General features: G+C 49.4%; 1 protein-coding gene and 1 long non-coding RNA gene across 2 annotated transcripts in view; one reads left to right on the plus strand and one right to left on the minus strand.

Moving 5' to 3' along the window:
- The first annotated feature begins 690 nt into the window (after nucleotides 1–690).
- On the plus strand, nucleotides 691–9882 carry LOC115292390. The gene is made up of 3 exons (XR_003908966.1): nucleotides 691–791; nucleotides 9369–9456; nucleotides 9723–9882. It is a non-coding gene; the product is annotated as an uncharacterized LOC115292390 (long non-coding RNA).
- A 5752-nt stretch (nucleotides 9883–15634) lies between these two features.
- Nucleotides 15635–20042, minus strand: part of PDCD6IP (programmed cell death 6 interacting protein) — a 72707-nt gene continuing 68299 nt past the window's right edge. The window contains exon 18 of the mRNA XM_029938777.1: nucleotides 15635–19137. Within this exon, the coding sequence (XP_029794637.1) occupies nucleotides 18901–19137 (237 nt within the window). The 3' untranslated portion in view covers nucleotides 15635–18900. The remainder of the gene's footprint in view (nucleotides 19138–20042) is intronic.

The following is a 20042-nucleotide window of genomic DNA, read 5'->3' on the forward strand; positions in this document are numbered from 1 at the left end:
GGGGCGGGGGGGGGGGGAGGCAGGAGATGTGAGTTCCAGCCCTCACTCCTTCTCGAGGCGCTGTTGCCAAGTCAGGCATCAGGCCCCCCTTTGCGGTAGGAAGATGCCTCCAGCTCCATGATGACAGTATTCTAACAGTCACTGTAAGTAAAGCACAACTGTACGCCTAGAAGGACATCCTCCCTTCAGGAAGCTTCTTCTGGGCTCTGACAGTGTCGAAGAGAGAAGACCCTAGCCCAAGGAAAAGGAAGTTCGCCCCAGTTCAATAATCATCGGTGGGCCAGCTGCGGAGTGGAGCACTCAGAAGAAGACGGCCAAAGGATACAGCGCCAGCTCCTTGGCCAGACCCACACACCTCCACGTCGGGCCCTGTCTGACTCCTTGGCCTTTCTCCCCCGGGTCTCCACAAACCCCCTCGCTTCCGGCATCCTGAGCTCCTCACAGCGTCCTCGGCCTCTTGTGGTATTCCATGCCTGCCTCTTTCTCTTCCGGCTATCCCCCTCCCTGCCGGCGATGCCTTCCCTTTCTGATCTGGAAAACTCCTACTCATCCTTCAGTGCCCAGATCACGCATTTTGAGCAAAGCAGCCCTGAGAGGTTTTCTCTATCGTCTCCCTGGTTGCCACCAACGAGGCCATAATGACGAAAACACAGTGTCATAGAACATCCGCCTCAGTGGAGAATTCCAACAAGACAAAAACAGTATGGCTCCACTATCATCCCTGAACAGAGGCAAAACCGAAGACTCAGCACCACCACAGGTGTGACCCACCATCCCCTCTGGAGGCCAACGTGAGTCACTACTGCTTCCTTTCTAGGGAGTCCTCTAACGCCTTTCCATTCCTCCCACCTTGTAGATTAAAGTAGTATTAAGATGGGCGCACCTGGGAGGCTCAGTCGGGTGAGGGTCTGACTTCGGCTCACGTCATGATCCCACAGTTCATGAGTTCCAGCCCCGCTTCAGGCTCCGTGCTGTCAGCCCGTCAGCGCAGAGTCTGCTTCAGATCCTCTGTCCCCCTCTCTCTGGCCCCCCTTGCTTGCACTCTCTCAAAAATAAATAAATTTTGTTAATTAAAAAAAAAGTATATGGGGTGCCTTGGGGGCTCAGCCGGTTGAGCATCCTACTTCGGCTCAGGTCATGGTCTCACGGGTTCTGAGTTCAAGCCCCAAGTCGGGCTCTGTGCTGACAGCTCCGAGCCTGCTTAGGATCCTTTCTCTCCTCTCTCCCTCTCCCCCTCCCCTGCTCTTGCTCTCTCTCTCTCAAAATAAGTAAACAAACTTAAAAAAAAGAAACATTTATACAATATCTTTAAAGCATTTGTGGGCCTCAGGGGGTGAAATGGTGAATGAAGTGACACTATAAAATAAAGCATCAGAAAGTGAACGAAGACAGGCTCTTAGATCACGGCCCAGAACTCCCAGCACCCCGGGGACGGGGCCTGGCCGAGGGCCCCCCGAGCCCCCTCTGGGAGCGCTGTCAGGGACACAGTGAGTTCCTGACGTCAGTCCCAGCATGGACCCTCTGAGGAGCCATAGAGGGTCTCCTCCGGCCTCGGCACCTGTGCTTCCCAGCACCCCCACGGCCCCGTGGTCCCCCCATCTCAACCACCAGCAAGTTCCCACCACCACCCTTCCGATACCCATCGGCCTTCAAGCCCACCCAATGGCTTGCAAGCTGGCCCTGCAGGGAAAGCAGGGAGAGACTGAGGAGAGAGGGTGGCCGGTGACAAGTGTGACCCGTGAGGGGACCTACGAGGTTTGCCTTGGACGGACATGAGGTGAGCAGATCCTGCACCTGCTGCTAGAACCTTGAAGGTCACAGAGAGGCCTCGGCGGGGGTCAGCCACTATACCATCCAGAAGGGTTCAAAAACCGTTGCTCGATGGAGGCTGCAGCCCTGAAAACAGCGCCCCCCGCGGGAAAGGCGGCCGGGTGGTGTACTGCAGGGACAGGGAGTGGGCCAGGGGCGCCTGATCTGCCACCTGCGCTGGTGGGCCAGGCTGCGGCCACGTCCTCTCCGTGACATCCTGCGCCACCACGCCTCCACCACTCATCCTGCGACCCCACCGCGGAACCCTGGGGAAAGCGGGGCCAGGGACGCGAGACGCCGTCTAGGCTGTGAACTAGATTCTCACAACCCTTTACACTTGTCATCCAGAGACATTTAACAAGTTGCCTTGAGCAATAACAGCTCATAATGCTGAGTGCTTACTACGTGCCGGGACCATTCTAAGTGCTTTTCGTGCACAAACTCACAATAACCTTTTGCAGAAGTGCTATCACTAGTCCTATTCAAAATACGGGGACACTGAGGCACAGAGAGGCTCAGTCACTTGCTTCCGTCTTGCAGCTAATAAGTGTCCGCCCCGGGCCGAGCCCAGCCCCCCCCCCATGGGCTCTTGACCTTCTTGTCACAGGGTCACCTCACAAAATAATGATGAGCATGCATTACGTGCACCAGCTTCTTGGAGGTACCACGTCCCGAAGGAAGCAAAATGGGGTCCTGGCTGCTGACTCGCCCCGGGGCACACCGCAGGCTCGGGGAACGAAGCTACGAGCCTTCGTAACACCGGCCAGGCACAGTGCTCCCTGTGTACCCTGCTTTCCTAATCCTCGCGAAAATCCCATGAGGGAGGTGGTATTACCCCCCCTTTTATCCATGAGGAAACTGAGGCTCAGAACGGATCAACAACTTGCCTGATGCTCATGCAGCACGCGTACTGGGAAGGACACCAGCTCGAATGGTCACATGTTGCCCAGCACACACCGAGCACTCTGTGGCACCCTATAGATCCATGGCCTTCGGGGACAGGGGACCCTTTCCTGAGGCCCTGGCACCGAGGACAGAGCAGCTTTCAGTAGATGGAGTCTTCAGTAGATGAATGCATGCGCACACCGGAGAATGAATGAAAACAGTGTTGTTCAAAATGAAAACGTGAAATTAACAGTCAGCAATCCTTAAAGGTCAGAGAGCCGGGTCATGTACAAACGTTAATTTCAGAGTCACTGCGGGAGGTCGCTCGGGGGCAGCTACAAAACGCTTCCGCCCCTGCCCACGGGGACATTTTGCCCGGCTCCCTTCATCCGAGTTCGGTGCTCGTGTTTTGCAGAGCCCTTCCTCGGGTCGCTGCCGACTTGTAAAAGTGGCCACTGCCCTTTGCAGTTAGACACCGTAGACCTCCATTCTGAGCCCTTAAATATATGCAGCGACCTCTGTGCTGAAGTGGCCAAAGGACAAGGAATGTGTGAAATTGTTCCCATTAAGGTCAGCCCTGGGGGCAGCCACTGCATAAGCAAGGGGCAGGCCTGGCTGGGTCCTCAGACTTGTGTCACGGGGCGGTGGCCTTTCTCTGCCTGTTAAGTTCTGTCTGCTCCTGGCACCCCCACACGCACCCAGCACCTTCTCCTGACAGCCGCTGATTCCAGGGAAAACCTTACGCTACACTTCTGATGGAGGCTCTGTACCTACTAGAATAATCAGCCGAGGATACTGTCTGCTTTACAAGGTTGGGGGTTTCTGGGGGGTGCGGAGGGCGGAGAGCCTGCAAAGACAACAAATGTGGTGTGGGCACTAAACTTCATTCTTTCCCAGGGCCCAGGAGACTCACTCTTTCATAGCACGTCTTCCTGGGGGCACAGTACAAGAATGCTTCAGCTCTTGGCGGGCTATCAGCCACGGAGCCTCATGACAAGGCCCCAATTACTTTGCTAACAGTAAAGAAGAAAACTTGGGCCAATTTTAGAACAAGAGTTCAAAGGGAATGCTGAAAATTCCTTGCTGTGCTCTTTTAAAACATTAGTTGGGAAATATCTCCCTCTTGTGGTCTAACTGGAAATTGCTGCTCTTACCCAGAAAGTTTTCCACTGCTTGAAAGTAATAAAAACTTCCGTGCCACACATCATCCTGGCAATCAGGTAAAGCCAAGGGACCCAAATTCTTAAGGCAAAATACATAGAATTGTATAAAAAATAATTGTATCTAGATTTATATACTCCGCTATTAAATAAGTGGGGGCTATATGAATACATGTGTTTCTTCCTGAAAAGATGCTCAGCGTCACTCGGCATCACTCAGCATCAGGGAAACACAAATCAAAACCACACTGAGATACCACCTCACACCGGTCAGAGTGGCTAAAATGAACAAATCAAGAGACTATAGATGTTGGAGAGGGTGTGGAGAGATGGGCACCCTCCTACACTGTTGGTGGGAATGTAAACTGGTGCAGCCGCTCTGGAAAACAGTGTGGAGGCTCCTCAAAAAACTATCCATAGAACTCCCTATGACCCAGCCATAGCACTGCTGGGGATTTACCCAAGGGATACAGAAGTGCTGATGCATAGGAGCACATGTACCCCAATGTTCATAGCAGCAATGCCAACAATAGCCAAATCATGGAAAGAGCCTAAATGTCCATCACCTGATGAATGGATCAAGAAGATGTGGTGTATATACACAACGGAGTATTACATGGCAATGAGGAAGAATGAAATATGGCCATTGGTAGCAAAGTGGATGGACCTTGAGGGTGTCATGCTAAGTGAAATAAGTCAGGCGGAGAAGGACAGACACCATATGTTTTCACTCACAGGTCTAACAGGAGAAACCTAACAGAGGACTATGGGGGAGGGGAAGGGGGAAAATACAGTTACAGAGAGGGAGGGAGGCAAACCATAAGAGACTCTTAAATACAGAGAACAAACTGAGGGTTGATGGAGGTGGGGGAGGGGAAATGAGTGACGGGCATTGAGGAGGGCACTTGTTGGGATGAGCAGTGGTGTTATATGGAAGCCAATTTGACAATAAATTAGATTCATAAAACTTTTAAATAAAAAATAAAAATATATGTGTTCAACACAATAAACAAGGCTTGGTGGCAAGTCTTATTACCATAAATAAAAAGTAGTGGTAAGAATGAAAGAAATTATGATTATGAGAAATCAGTTGGCAACCGTAATGTAATATGCCATTAGCTAGGATTTCCGGAAGTGCTAAAGTCACAGGTTCTGATAACACTACCGAGGCAGTACTTGACCTCTTCTTGCCGTTTATAATTGAAGGAAATTCACCTTTCAGTAGGGGTCAAGCTCCAGTCTTCCCCCATCCCAGTACTTGGGTCTCCTGAATCCACCCACAGCCCCCTCCCTTCTAACCTTCAGTGACCAGCTTCTCCCCACCAGGCCGGGCTACCAACTTGCAGGGTTTCAGGGACCTAAATACTATTGTTCTCTCCAGGAGGATGTGTGAGCCAGAGGATAGGAATCAAATGGCCGTGCAACACGTGTAATGTAACAGAAAACACAGCACTCTAAGAGCCAGGAGAGCTAGCTTCTGACCCATCCTGGCTGAACGCGCAGAGAACGAAAGCTAGATAAAGTCCAGAGAAGCCTAAAGTCATAGAAGGGCCGAAGTCCCACCTAATTCTCCACGAGCACGGGGAGAGTTTGCCTGTGCTGGGGATAATCGGAACAGCCACGCGTGTGAGCACTCCCGGGGGCCCGGCCTTCAGGCACGTGCCTAGATTGTTCCTATGGTGTCTGCTTCCAGTGCAGCCAGGAGGCAGCACACAAGCCATTTCCACACTAATAAAACTCCTTGCAACGGGTCAGGGCCCATTGTGGAGGAGGGGGGTTGTGGGATTGTAAGAACCAACCATGAGGGGTAAACTGTTGGAGGAGGTCATGGATAATGACCCCCAAAATAAATAAGTTTATTCCATCAAGAGCTCCACGATCCAAACCACTGATTAAGTCTCTAAGTGTAGGGGGGCGGGGGGCGGATCCCTCAGGCCATTCACCTGTGTCCTCACGTGATTTAATCAAGAAGATATATTGGCAGACTCATCAGGTACAAACACAACATTCTGTTTGGATAATGGCCCAGGTGCCTGCTCTCGAGGCAGCAAGCACGTCCAAGGCCACCGGATTTCAGAGGACAGCTTTTCACACTGGAGACATTTCAGTGCTCAGCAAAGACAGGTTTTGTTGGCTTTCATTCACGACTTATCAGGTGCATTTAGCAAGGGCTTCTCTTTGTGCGATAAAGTCTTCTAGGCCAACGGAGGAAACAAAGACCACGGCCAAATGACTGTCACAGTGGAGGAGAGAACGCCCTTGAGACTGGGGTAGGAGCTTTAGCTACATGGGGCGCCTGGGGGGCTCAGTCGGTAGGCGTCCGGCTTCAGCTCAGGTCATGATCCCTCAGTTCGTGGGTTCGGGCCCCGCGTCAGGCTCTGTGCTGACAGCTCGGAGCCTAGAACCTGTCTTCAGATTCTGTATCTCCCTCTCTCTCTGACCCTCCCCTGCTCGCGCTGTCTCTCTCCATCTCTCAAAATTTAAAAAAAAAAAATTTTTTAACACAAAAAAAGAAACCTGACCAGGCTGTGCAGACCATCCACACTGGCCAGAGGAGGTGGGGACTGGGGGCGGGAAACGCCAGACGAGCACCCCACCTTCTCCCCTCCGTCGATGGTGTGTGTTGCATCCCATGTCTAGTATGTTCCGACAGGTCTGGGTGCAGCAGGACAACGGGATCCCAGGGGACAGCAGGCTGTTCCGTGTCTCCGAAGGCTGCAAAGCAGTTCAACCAGCCCGGCAGGGCACCCACTGCAAGTTCAGTGGCTACCTCCTTCAGGGGTGCGCGGGGGCCTGGGGTTCTCGGAAGCACAGCACACTGACCCCCGTGAGAGTCGGGCAATGGCTGCCCTCCTCGACTTCCATAGCTTCTCGGTGTTGGGTGCCTCCACAGGGCTCTCCGGTGTGACATAGTAGGTGACAGGCTCTACTAGCCGGCCATCCAAACACATCAGAGTCTGGGGCTATCCTCTGGTCCAGCCAGCCAGCCGGGGTGGCTTCACCTGTTAGTAATTTAATGTGCTGTTTAGTCCTTCGTTTCCCTTCTACCAAGCCCACTGCCTGTGGGTTACAGGAAGATGGAACTTCCATTCAACGCCATGTTCCTTTGCCCTCCGTGGCCTCTGAAATGTGAACCCTCCCCCCAGGCACTGTTTATGCACCTAGTATGGGATCCACACGTGGTACTCAGCTTCCATGGCCCCTGACGGTGGCAGGCCTGGCTTACACGGCGCCAGGGGAAACCTTGGGTTGGACCAGCCGCAGTGTCCACACCCACCAAGGCATCTTCAGAGTCCTCATGCAGAGAGAGGGCCCGATACAATCAATTTGCTGCCTGAGCATCTGTCTCAGCGGAAAGGACCCCTAACCCCCAAAAGATCCTGGTGATCACTCCCCCTGAGGAGAGATTGAAGGGGAAGCCAGCACCCAGGGCAAACCTCTGTCCCATCGGCGCTTCTGGAAAAGGCAACAGGTGCGCAGGACGTAGCAGGTCCACTGAGGCCCCCACGGCCCTGGAGAACGACTCACCCCTGGCTAGGGTTCCTGGCTCACTTTCCACAAGCCTCTAGTCAACCAGGCAAGTCCAAACTTGTTGCTTCTCCCCACTGAGCTGGCTAAACTCCATCTGACGGTGTCACTCCTCTGCCTACAACCCTCTCAGGGCCTTTGATCGCCAGCCGAGGGCTCTCACCTGAGGCCCTTCATCCCCTCCAGAACTTCACACACATTGCCTTTGTCGGCCCAGCCAGCACCACCCCCAGCTCCCCACCACACACACACACACACACACACACACACACACACACACACACGTGCGCATGCACACCCACACACATGCACATACACGGGTGACGGGAAGTCTCTCCTGCTCATCTAGACATACTTGGAAGGAACGGGAGTGGTATCCCACTGGCTACACTCCACCTCCCTGGGTCCCACTCCATGGCCTCCTCAGCCATTGTCACCACTGCAGTCTCTCTCTCAGGCTGAAAACCTTGTGAAACACCCCAGGTGTCCCCCTTGAGCACGCACTGCCTCCTCAGGGCCACCTTTCTTTTTTTCCTTTTGTTTAATGTTTATTTTTAAGAGAGAGAGAGAGAGAGAGAGAGAGAGAGCAAGCAGGGGAAGGTCAGAGAGAGAGGGAGACACAGAATCTGAAGCAGGCTCCAGGCTCTGAGCTGTCAGCACAGAGCCCGATGCAGGGCTCGAACTCACAGACCACGAGACCATGACCTGAGCCGAAGTCATGTGCTTAACCGACTGAGCCCCCCAGGCGCCCCCAGGACCACCTTTTCTGAGGCAGGATACCCCCGGGTCGCCTCACTGTCCCTCCTGAGCATCTCTCCCCAAGAGTGTCCAGGCCACGTGGCCAAGGTCAGAGTGCCACCCTCATCCAGGATCCGGGCTCCACAACCCACTACCCACGAGTCTGAAACACATCCCATTGGTTGGCCTGAGTAGCAGGGCCAGGTTTGGAGCCACCAAACAGCCTCTTCGCCTGGTCCCTTCACCCTCTGGTACCCGGTCTTTGCCGCGTCAGGGGCTGGGAGGGTGAGGTGAGCGTCCGTCAGATAGAACGTGGCCTCTCAGGTCTGTCAACACCGATGCTGAAAGGGCAGGCCTTGCCCATGGAGTCTAGAACTCTCCAAGGAAGGGCCTCCTACACCTGCCCTCCTCACCCGTAGGTGCAGACACCTTTCGACAGCCAGCTGTGTGCCCTTAGGGTGGCAGCCCCCGGAAAGCCCGCTCTGGCTCTAAGGAGTAGGCTGGCAGCTGAACCTTTGCTCTGAGCCCCAGAGGCCGGAGGGCCTCAGCCTTGGGGTTGAACAGTCTCTCGGCCCGCCCTGCCACCTGCTGCACTCAGAGACAGGCCCCGGTAAGGCTCGAGGACTTTCCTCCCGGGACCGAGTCAGAGCTTGGGCTCCCCAAACACCCATAGCTTCTCGTGGGCTCATTTCTACCATTGCAAAATAGGCGTCCCCACAATGTGGGCACCCGGGGGGCCTAGGCCTTCCATGGGATGATCAGGCACCGACCTCCTGGACGCAGAGCAGAGTCTGCTAAGAATGAGAACATCAGTCTCAATGCGGAGGTGTCAGTGACTTACCGCCTCCCCCATGTGTGACCAGTGTGTAAAAGCAGTGATTCTTATTTTTTAATGTTTATGTATCCTTAAGAGAGAAAGAGAGAGAGAGAGAGAGAGAGAGACAGAATCTGACAGGCTCCAGGCTCCAAGCGGCCAGCACAGAGCCAGACATGGGCTCGAACCCATGAACCGTGAGATTATAACCTGAGCCGAAGTCAGACGCTTAACTGACTGAGCCGCCCAGGTGCCTCCCAGCATTTACTGTTGTGAACTCAGTCTTATCCTGCACCCAGCAGGGTGTTTGGGGAGCCCTTATTCCTGCCCACCGGTCTCCACGGGAGAGATCGCAGCCAGTCCGAGAAAATGACACCGGGCTGTCATCAGACCGTGGGTGTGGGTCCTTGACATAAACATTCTCTGCCTCCCAGGGGTGGACCAAATGCAGTGGCAGGTGGATGTGAACTGCAACTGACTGAACCAGGTGCACAAGAAACACCCATCTCTTTATTCAGTGAGGTCCGTTTCTGACGCTGAAGCCCATCCCGTGGGGTGATGAGGAACTCAATCTCAGCCATCCCCGGCCCCCTCTACAAATGCCCAAGGTGGCACCAGGTCCGGGGTCCCCTTGCCATGCTGCCCAGCCCCATGGTCCCTTCAGACACAGATGCCCCACTCCATTGGGAGGGAGACACCCCCTGGGAAAGCTGTGACCCCTCTATGCCAACGAGCTCTCCTTTCTGAGATTTTGCCACTTCCCTCAAACCTGGTCCTGGAAACTCCAGCATCTGCACCCCATGCAGCAAACAACCACGGAAGCAGGAACATGCAAAGGGTCCCGCTAGCTGGCTGGAACAGAACACAGAGAGAACAACCCAGGAGCAGCCGTGTGACTGTGGACTCGTGGCTCACCTTATCCGTGACCAGTTGACTCCTCTGAAGTGAGAAAAAAACAGTACCATTTTCATAGGATTCTTATAAAGTTTGAATAAATTATTTAATCTTTTTTATGTTTTACTTACTTCTGGGAGAGAGGGAAACCTAGCATGAGCTGGAGGGGTAGAGAGAGAGGAAGATACAGATTCCAAAGCAGGCTCCAGGATCTGAGCTGTCAGCGAAGAGCCCAATGCGGGGGCCAAACCCATGAACCGCAAGATCATGACGTAAGCCGAAGCCGGACGCTCAACCGACTGAGCCACCCAGGTGCCCCGCTTGAATGAATTGTTTAAAGACTCAGTACAGTACCTAGACCTTGAAGTGTGCAGCTGATGTTGAGCAAGTCACTACTCTACAAAATAGATTAACTACCATGATGTCATTGAAACACAGAGCAGGTGACTGTGGAGGGAAATGTGAGATCGGCAAAGATTACCACAAAATGTGCCGTGACAGCCAAATTTAGAGATGCTTTGGAGACAGTGAGTGGAAGGCTAAGTGCTGTAGAAAATCTGAACTCTGAATTAGACATCTGTGATGGTTAATGGTACCCGCTGACTTGACTGGGCCCAGGGGCGCCCAGATATTCGGTCGGACATGATTCTAGGGGTGTCTGAGGGTGAGATCCACCGTCAGGGTGAGATTAATCAGTATACTGAGTAAAGCAGACTGCCCTTCAAATGTGGGCAGGCTTCATGGAATCCTCTGGAAGCCTGAATAGAACAAAAGCCTGAGCGAGAGAGACTCCGTTCTCTGCCTGGTGGTCTCGGAGCCAGGCGCGAACTCAGAACTCCTGAGCTCATGTTCCATCATTGCTCTCCTGGTTCTCAGGACCTTAGACTGCAGACCTGGGAACTGGTCAGCCTCCATGAATATGTGAGTCAACTCCTTACAACTAACACAAAAAACATTTGAAGAAACTCTCCCAGAATTGAGAAAAAGTTTGAAGATTAAAATAATTGATAAAAAGATAATAATAAAAGAATGGCTAATATGATTGAATATTTATATGCTAGGTATACAGAAAAGATATGGGGAGGGTATGAGCATCCTAAAAATAGGAATTCCAGAGAAAAATCAAAAAGCACATGGAAAGGGGCACCTGGGTGACTCAGTCGGTTGAACATTTGGCCCTTGATTTCAGCTCAGGCCATGATCCCACGGTTGTGGGATCAGACCCTGAGTCAGGCTCTGCCCTGAGCATGGAGCCTGCTTAAGATTCTCTCTCTTTCTCCATCTGCCCCCTCCCCTGCTCGCGTGCGTGCTCTCTCTAAAAATAAAAAATAACTAAAATACAATTTAAAAAGCACATGGAAGAAAAACAATCCATTCTTTAAGTTTAAAAAATGCTTACGTGTTTATATCAAAAAGTTCATCTGATCTCTCTGGTTGCTCTCTACATGTGAAAAGCTTAGAAGTCATCACTCCAAGCACAAGAAAAAGGCTGCACAGACTGAAAATAAATGGTTCTTTATAGAGCCGTCAGAGAACCGAGGTCAGAGGGGAACACACGTGCCCCAAACTGCAGGAAAAGGCAGCGGCAGAAAACTCACAGCCCACCAGGAGCCGAAGCCGCTGGATCCAGGGTCTGGGAGGGGAACAAACAGCGGTGGACAAAACGCCGGAAACACAGAGGGGACCGGCCTGGGGCCCCGCTTTAGAGGGCCACCCCTTTGTCGTGGTCTTGCCCCCAGGAGCCTCACCTGTTGTCCAAGGCGAACACTGAGAAACCTCCTCCCACTTCCGGCAGGGGAAAGACAAGGACCCAAAGGAGTGTCCTAACCCTTGCTGCCCCCTGCCTGCCCCCTGCCGCCCCCTGCTGCCCCCTGCCTGCCCTCTGCCTGGTGAACCACTCCATCAGAGCTGAATGAACTTGAGGACAGGGAAACACCCACTCCGGGGGCCTCCAGCCTTCCGGTCTTAGAAGATGTGGGCGAGGGGCTGGGCGCTCATGAAGGTTCCAGCCCAGGGCCACAGGCTGGGCCTAATCACTGGATTACAGAACCCCTCTCCTGCCCCGGGCCTGGCCACCCCGTCCACAGGGCTCGATCGCAGCTTGAAGGACGAGGAGGCCAGATTTCATTTAAGGAGTTCTAGACAAACGCAAGACAGTAAGAGAAGAGAACAGGGACGCTGGAGGGAACTGAAGCCCAGGCCCTGGCAGCAGGGACGTATTTGGCGGGTGGGGGTGGGGAGGCGGGATGGGACACTCAACGGGGTTTTTTTTCCATTTCAGAAACTCAAATGTCCAAGGGGGGAAAAAAAACCGCATCAAGAGGTTTATTTGGGTAAATGGCTCGTAGTGGATTTTCCCCCAGAAAGGGGGAAGGACACGCATGTAGACCTTTCTCTTTGGACCGAAGCTAGAAGGCAGGAAACTTTGCGTGGTGTCCCGTGAGGGCCCCCACCTACCGAAAACAGTAAGCACAATCCAACTCCTAGCCAGAAAAACATAAAGCCTCTTACCAAAGGTCTTTTTACTTCAGTTTCTTTTACCAAATACATCATGTCTGCCTTTCAGAAAAGAGAAAAAAAAAAATTCGGATCATGCTAAGAGGCAAGAAAAAACCCAGGTTGTTTTTTGTTGACCCTGGGGCCTATGTGTTCCTCGGGGAGTCACTACGATGCTGTAACCCTCGACCTTGAGCTCAGGGGAGAAGATGGGGCACGGGGTTCACTCCGCAGAACCCAGGGAGCCCGATGAGGAACCTACCTGTTAATAAACAAAGCGGAGCTCACTTGCTCCCTGTTGCCGCTGCACTAAATGACCGCACGCTCAGGGACTGAGCGCAAACTAACAGTCTTGCGGTTCTGGAGACAAGAAGTCCAAACCCAGGCTCGCTGAGCCACAAGCCAGGCCTTGGCAGAACAGCGCTCCTTCTGTCCGCTCTAGAAGAGAATCTTTTCCTCCCCTTTCCCGTGTGTCGAGGCTGCAGCCCTCCTTGGCTCAGGGTCCCGTGGCTCCACGGTCAAAGCCGCAGGGCTGAGGGGCCGCGTCCTTCTCAGGCCGCCAGCAGGTTCTCCCTGTTCTGTCTCCCTCTTTCCCTTTCAAGGAACCGGTGATGATCCCAGGCCCACCAGGGAAACTGAGAATAAACTCCTGATTTCAAGGTCAGCAAAGTGGCCACGTTAATTCTACCTACAGCCGTAAGCCTCCTTTGCTGCGAAGCCTGAAACACCTGCAGGTCCGGGGGAGGAAGACAAAGATGTGTGCGGGCGGCCATGTGTGGGCGGCCATCATTCTGCCTCCCATGAACTAAAAAGAAAATTAAATGTGCTTATGCTCTGTTCTCTCTCTCAGGTGTGGCCATTTTTCATGATTCAATGTTGTTTTCTTGCTGAAAAAGGATCAGTCTGAAATGTAAATATTGTCAAAAATTATGGACACACTCTGGGTAATTGTGAAAACGTCTCAGCCAGAGAGGGAGGGATTCAACACTGGCATGCCATTGGGGCCAGTGATGCCAGGTGTAGATGAACTTCGTGTCAAGTCTCTGTGTTTCCAGCTAAAAATGCACTCTTCGGCCTCGGCGAGAGAACGAAAAGCCGGACTTTTGACCCAACTGTCACAATGCACTGCATCCCTTCCACAGAAGGCGTGACACCCCATCTGCTTCTGGGAGTGAATAGACCTGAAGACAATCTGAACTCGTGGGAACGGGTAGCAGGCAGAGGCGGTCTCTGAGGAAGGGAATTGGATGAGAGAGACTTTTTTATCACCCAAGAGAAAACCTTTTGAAATTTTGTTTACCTTTAGAAATGGATACCATGTATATATATATATATATATATTCTTATTCAAAAAGGACACTGATTTTGAAAAGAAGACATGATGCAGCCCAGTCTATCGCAGTGGGTGGTGAAGGCTTCTTCCAGGTTATTCCCAAGGTCTTCCCTTCTTCCAGGCTCAGGCAGAAAAAGGCATCAGCCCTTCAGGGGGTCCCTGGTCTGGAACCCGTGCTCTCTAGGCACAGAGGAGCCACAAGGCAGGGGGAGGCACAGAGGACTCGATGTAAGAGAGACAGTGAGCTCAAACACCCTGAATGCTCAAAGGCCACCCCCAGAAGGAAAAACGGAGGGGCCCGAACTGTGCCATGTTTACATATTCTGTATATTGAGTAAAACCGAATGAAAATCAAAAACAAACTGAAAGCAAAGGCCAACTATCATCAGGAGAGGATGTAAGAATGACAGAAGTCTAAGTCCCACTTATAAAAGTCATTTTTTAAAAGAAGGTAAGATTTAGCTGAGGATGGGGGCGGGTACGGAGAGTGAGAAAATAAAAAATATCAGTGTTCCAAATCACTAGAAAAGAGAAACCAAAACTCAAGCAATGAAAGGCAGGAAAAGGAACTAGAAAGGACACAATATTTACACCAAACGAATGTCAAACGATCATATAATTTAACAAAGTTGCAAATTAAAATTCCCTATTAGATTACTAAAAAAAAAAAGAAAAATATGATTGGGTCAAATCACTAAACACCTAAAACTACAACAAGTACACACAAGTTAGAAATTTTGCTAATGCTTCCAAAAGGAAAACAATGGTGACAATTTTAATAATGAAATGTATTACAGGATGAAAAAGGAATACAGTCATTTCATGTTCCCGACAGACATAGCAGACATGAATATGAATCACACAGCTTCAAAACGTGTACAGATTAAAGGAGTTACGAATGCAGGAAAACTTAAAAAGAAAAAAGACCATAATATACTGGAACCTCTTCACCGATACTGCTTGGGTGTTCATTGGTTGAAAGGGACTGAACACAACTTTTAAACAAGAAGCAAGGCTATCAGGAGCCACAGAACTGACAGAAGGCAGGGTCCCTCGTGGGCAAGGGGACTGAGGCAGACAACTTCTATGTGCCTAGACTGATTATCTATAAAGGCAAAGCCTAACAGCCAACAGGCTGGCGGTTGGCAGTGGCCCGAGGCTGCCCAGTGCGCAGGCTCTGGGCAAGTTCAAGTCTGCCCGCCCCCCCCGCCGGCCTTCCTAAACCAGTCCCAGCAGCTGCAGTAAATGCTCAAGCCGGGGAAGCACAAGGAGCTTCTCCATCCCCTCCAGGCCGCAGCGGAGCCTACGCCCCAGGCAGGGCCTCCCCCCCACACACACACACAGCCCCCTCTTCTCTCCCTGCACACATCCAGGAGCCCGAGCCTCTGGGGTGACCTCTGTGCCCTCCAACCCAGATGCCACCTGAGTGACAAGAACAAGACCATTTGGGATACATTCAAGATTTCTGTCAACAGGATCCCAGGAGCTAGCTCATTCAACAAATTTGGAAGACATACAAAATCGACACATTTTCTGAGAAACCCTGCATTGTGAGCTACCTAATAAAACACCTGCATCTGACTTTAAAACATGGGAGTAGGGAGAAAATACACATTTTAAAAGATGAACACATTGCAAAAGATTTAAAAACGAAAGATGAACCCATCTCCCCATCTCCCCTCACCTTAGCCCACTGAATACAACATGCCAAGCATTTCCAAAAATCAACCCAAAAGAATAACACTTGAAGAGATTTCTCATCTTAAAGAACCGGTGCAAATCCTAAGTAATGAAATACATGGTCCAACCATGATCAAGTATGGGGCTGACAGCTGTATGAAAACACTTAAACACGGCCTCATGCATTTACTCCAAGTGGGTATTTTCTTATTTCCCCGACCGTCATTTGTCAAATAGCAGAAACTCTAAAGCTGAAGGATAAACACTTTAAAAATAAGAATTCATACTCCAAGGAAGTAAGAATCTTTCAACTTTTATTTCTAGGATACATTCATCTGGAACCTTTTTGTTGCTTTACAATTTTCCCCCTAAGAGAAATGAATACAATAAAAATATAATCCAACTACCAGCAATGTTTGTAACCAGAAAAGAATCTAAAATCTCTGGTGTGATAATATAGGATTTCTTTTAAAAATATAAACTTCATACCAGAAATAAAGCCTGAATATTCTCTTTTTCTTTAAAAATATAATTTTTCCTTCTTAGCTCTTCCATGTAAATCTTATAATCAACCATTTAGTTCTAAAGTCTATTTTTAAACTAGTAATTTTAACACTATAGCATTTTCTTCCAACTTTGTATCCTGTTCTGTACTGTGAATCAACTAATAATTGCAAAATAAGAGAGAGATGTGCCACTAGGCTGTAGCAAGATTCCTCAAAACATATTGATCGTTAAAAGAAAAAAAAACCCATTAACAAACTGAAACCTACTTAATAAATTGATTTTATCATGTTTGTGAAATTAGAAAATGCATATAAAGCACTTTTGCAAACTTTGTAAAGCTCTAATGGAAAACATTTTTTAAATGTTTTGACCAGAAAGGCTGCTGACTAGGATAAAGCGTCAGGAACACAAGGTTCTATGAAATCTTGGTTCTTTTTTTCTGATAACTACTGTTTGGGGAGGGAGAGATTATAAATTGCAAAGAAGTCTAGGGGTTTGGGTACAGGACCATCTCACAAAGATTAGCTGATCTGCAGTGACGTATGCTTCTTCTGAACTGAGAATGAAGACCAGGGCACATGGGAGCAGACCGGTACCTCACACCTGACCGAGAAGCTGCGCCGTGTCTCCAAGAGGAGCGAGAAGAGACGCCAGGCGTTCCCCCACTTCTGACGGGCTCCTCCACGCAGTCCACTTAAAAACAGGACTCCACCCCGAACATAAGTGGTCTGGGAGTGGTTTCTTTAATTTAGGGAAAGAATCCAAAAGCCTAATTAAAAACATAGGGAACAAAACCAGAGTCACACGTTCAGGACGGTCCATAACAACTTAGTAGTGTTTTGTGGACTAGAAGTTGAGCAAAGGACAAAAGTTTGGTGACAAAAATAATCCCAGTGAGGGTTTCCTCGTTTGCTAGAACCCAAAACAGATGCCAGAGAAATTTCTCTCCAGGAGCCATCCTAACTGCAATTAGAAAGGCCACGGAGTGAAAGGCTGCAGAAACGCGGTCATCGGTGCCCATCCACAGGTGAGCGAGACAAACTACCCTCCATCATTAGAGGAGGCGCGAAGGGACGGGAGGGGACGGGTGTGCATTACGGGCATAGCTCGGGCAGGCGGGAAGGGAAGGGGCCGCCTCTCCCAAGTGTCAGGGCCCGTCCTGTCGCTCCCTGGGAGCAGGCGTCCTCAGCACAAGGGCTGCGCTGAAGGGCCTGGTAACTCCTTTCCGCCCTCGGATGCACTCACGCTAGTGCCTTCTTTCCCCAAGAGAATATTCAGGCCAATCGGTTTTTGTTTTTTCTGCGTTAGTACGAATAATAAACTAGCGATTTGGAATACCCTTAATTCTCACTGAGTATCTCATGTCAGTATACGGTACCTTGAATAGTAAGAATGTAGAACTTAAATGCCTTTTACAAAAGAGTCAAACAAGCCTAGGCCATCTTTGATGATTCCACATTAATAAAATTTAGCTAAGATATGTAAAAAACTACTTTTGCCAAGATTTTAACTACCGGACTTTAAACCAATTTCAATATTCCATGGAAAGGGCATTTATATTAAAGTAACATGCCTTCATGTTTTCTACGTACAACAAAGAACGATTTTTTTTAATGTACACATATTTTTAAAGCGATTCACTCCCTTTTACAATCATACCTTCAATCCAACATTTAAAATATAAACTCAAACTGTCAGTGAAAACAACAGTGGACCAAACGACAGTATCATTTAAATGAAATAACAATGCAAGAAAAGGTGAGCGTTAAAACTTAGAAAATAAACATAAACAGACTCATTGGAAATCTGCTCAGGAGCCTGAGGCGCCCATGAACCTCACACAGAACGGACCCTGCTCGCCAACAGCTCGATCCTTCCTCACTTCCTCGCACTCCATGACGCACGTCTGCTATGTTTACTGACGTTTATACAGTGATTAGTATCCTAACAGCAAAGATTAATATTAAATATTCAGCCTCTTCCAGAATCGGCGTATGTTCCCAACAATTGTTTTGTTTGCTCCCTGAATTAGGAAACAGTCACATCTTTTAGGAGCATAAAAATGAAAGGGCTTAGATCTACTCATATACATTGTGCATTAAATGTTACCAAGGTAAGACAGTAGGTGGAAAAACGGAATGGAAGGGCACAATCTTCTTTAAGCAATTCCATTACAGTAGACAGTGCCGTCAATGATATGTACTTATTGTAACCAGGTTATGGAAAAAAGGGGAATTATCAATTTGTATCAATTTCTTAGAGAAGCTAATAAAACTTTAAATATACATATTTATTTGTATATTTATTTGAAGAATCTTTGGTAGCAATTGTGTTTCTTCCACATTATAGGACTTTTCAAAATGAACGTCAAAATTAACTTGTTAATCGGCATGTGAAAAGATAAATTACGGTACTATTGTTTGATTTTCCTAGAACCCTGACTATTAACTTGCACGAATCATGCACTCAGACACAGGTATCTGTACACAGAAGATGGGAGACTAATACCAGAAAGAAATTAGACAGTAATGAGAATCAATGACAAAACATAACAATGACAACTGTTCTTAAGTAATTTATTTTTAAATTATAAGATTTACAATGCTTTGAGTATGCAAAATAGTATAATGGAAATTAAACCAAACTGATCAACCAAAAGAAAAAGAAAACTCAGATTTCTTGCACATCAGTACTTGAACCATCACTGTACGTATGTGATGTCCCAACCACGTCTTATGCAGACAGAAGCATAATCATTTCAAACGTTTCACTTGTGGGTTTAATTTCTCATTTTTCAACTTCTATGAACTGAAATGTAATTTATTTCGAATTCTATTATAGCTATCATAGTGTTTACACTGCCGCGGCGGCACCTCTCGTGTGCGGTCAGGTGTGCGGCTGGGCGCAGTTTCAGCTCGCAGCCACAGACAGACGTCAGACACTGTGTCCAGTACGACAGGGCACGTCACCGTCGCCAGAGCTCCGCGCCTCGCCGCCACCGCAGGGCTGGAGGCTCCTCCCCCAGAGCCGCGCCGCTCGGCCTGCCGGGCTGGGCGCTACTGCTGCGGGTAGTAGGACTGCTGCGGGGGCTGCGGGAAGGGGTAGGCGGGCTGCTGGGGCCCCGGGTACGGGGCCTGGCCGGGGCTCTGGTGGTACAGCGGCGGGTACGGCATGCTGTACTGACCGTACGCGTACGGGTTATAGCCCATGGGCATGGGCATTTGGCAATACCTGAGGGAAAGAAGACAGACCAGAAAAACGGATTGGTAAATCATGTAACCAAAAAGAGACGTCTAATCATTACTCTAAAACCAACTTTTTTCAAGAAAGTCATTTTTCTCTATTTCTCGGTCTAGTAGAGAACAGTGGAAAGAAAAAGCAGCAGTTTCAAGGTACTTATTAACGACACATGTTCCTATCCTGTTAATGATGGAGACGACAGAGTATCAAGTGCTTAACACTGCCCAGAAAAGTAACACTGTTGATAGAAGTAAGTCTAAATATTCAACTCTTAACAAAGAATAAAAAGGGAGACCCCTCTTTTTAACGTGGCAAGCTAAGCACATTCCTAGTTCACAAGTTCCAATATTAACTGTAACGTACATAAATTTACTGTTTACAAGGGTTTTTCTAAAAATGTTTATTAACTTCTGAGAGGCGGGGACAGAGGGTCTGACAGCAGCAAGCCCAATGCACGGCTCAAACTCATGAGCCATGAGATCATGACCTGAGCCGAAGTTGGATGCTTAACCGACTGAGCCACCCAGGCACCCCTGTTTACGAAGTTTTAGTATTCACAAGACAGAATGTACTTACTAACAAAGTAAAGTTTGGAGCACATCTTAAGAGGTAGTCAAATGTCTGGATTTTTAAGACTGAAAAATTATCACACAGAAAGCTGTTCTTTAAGAAAGCACACCCCAGTGTTAGATAGAGTCGTGGTCAACAGCGCGTCAGAAGGCCACCACTCCAGAGCACAGGCAGTAAGTAAGGTCTTGTCAGTCTCGCCAGACTAAGCTCAGAAAAGGCGCCTGTTTCTCGCCAAAATAAAGACAGCCAAGGAAGCAGTCTGCGTTCCATACAGAGGAGACAGATTTCATACGAAGCCATCATGTAAAAACTAAAACCGTAAATAAGCCTGGAAAATGGCCATTCAATTACTCAGATGAGCGACTCTACCAGGATTTCTAGCTCTGTG

Source organism: Suricata suricatta, chromosome 5 (assembly GCF_006229205.1).
Source record: "Suricata suricatta isolate VVHF042 chromosome 5, meerkat_22Aug2017_6uvM2_HiC, whole genome shotgun sequence".
Classification (NCBI taxonomy): Eukaryota; Metazoa; Chordata; class Mammalia; order Carnivora; family Herpestidae; genus Suricata; species Suricata suricatta.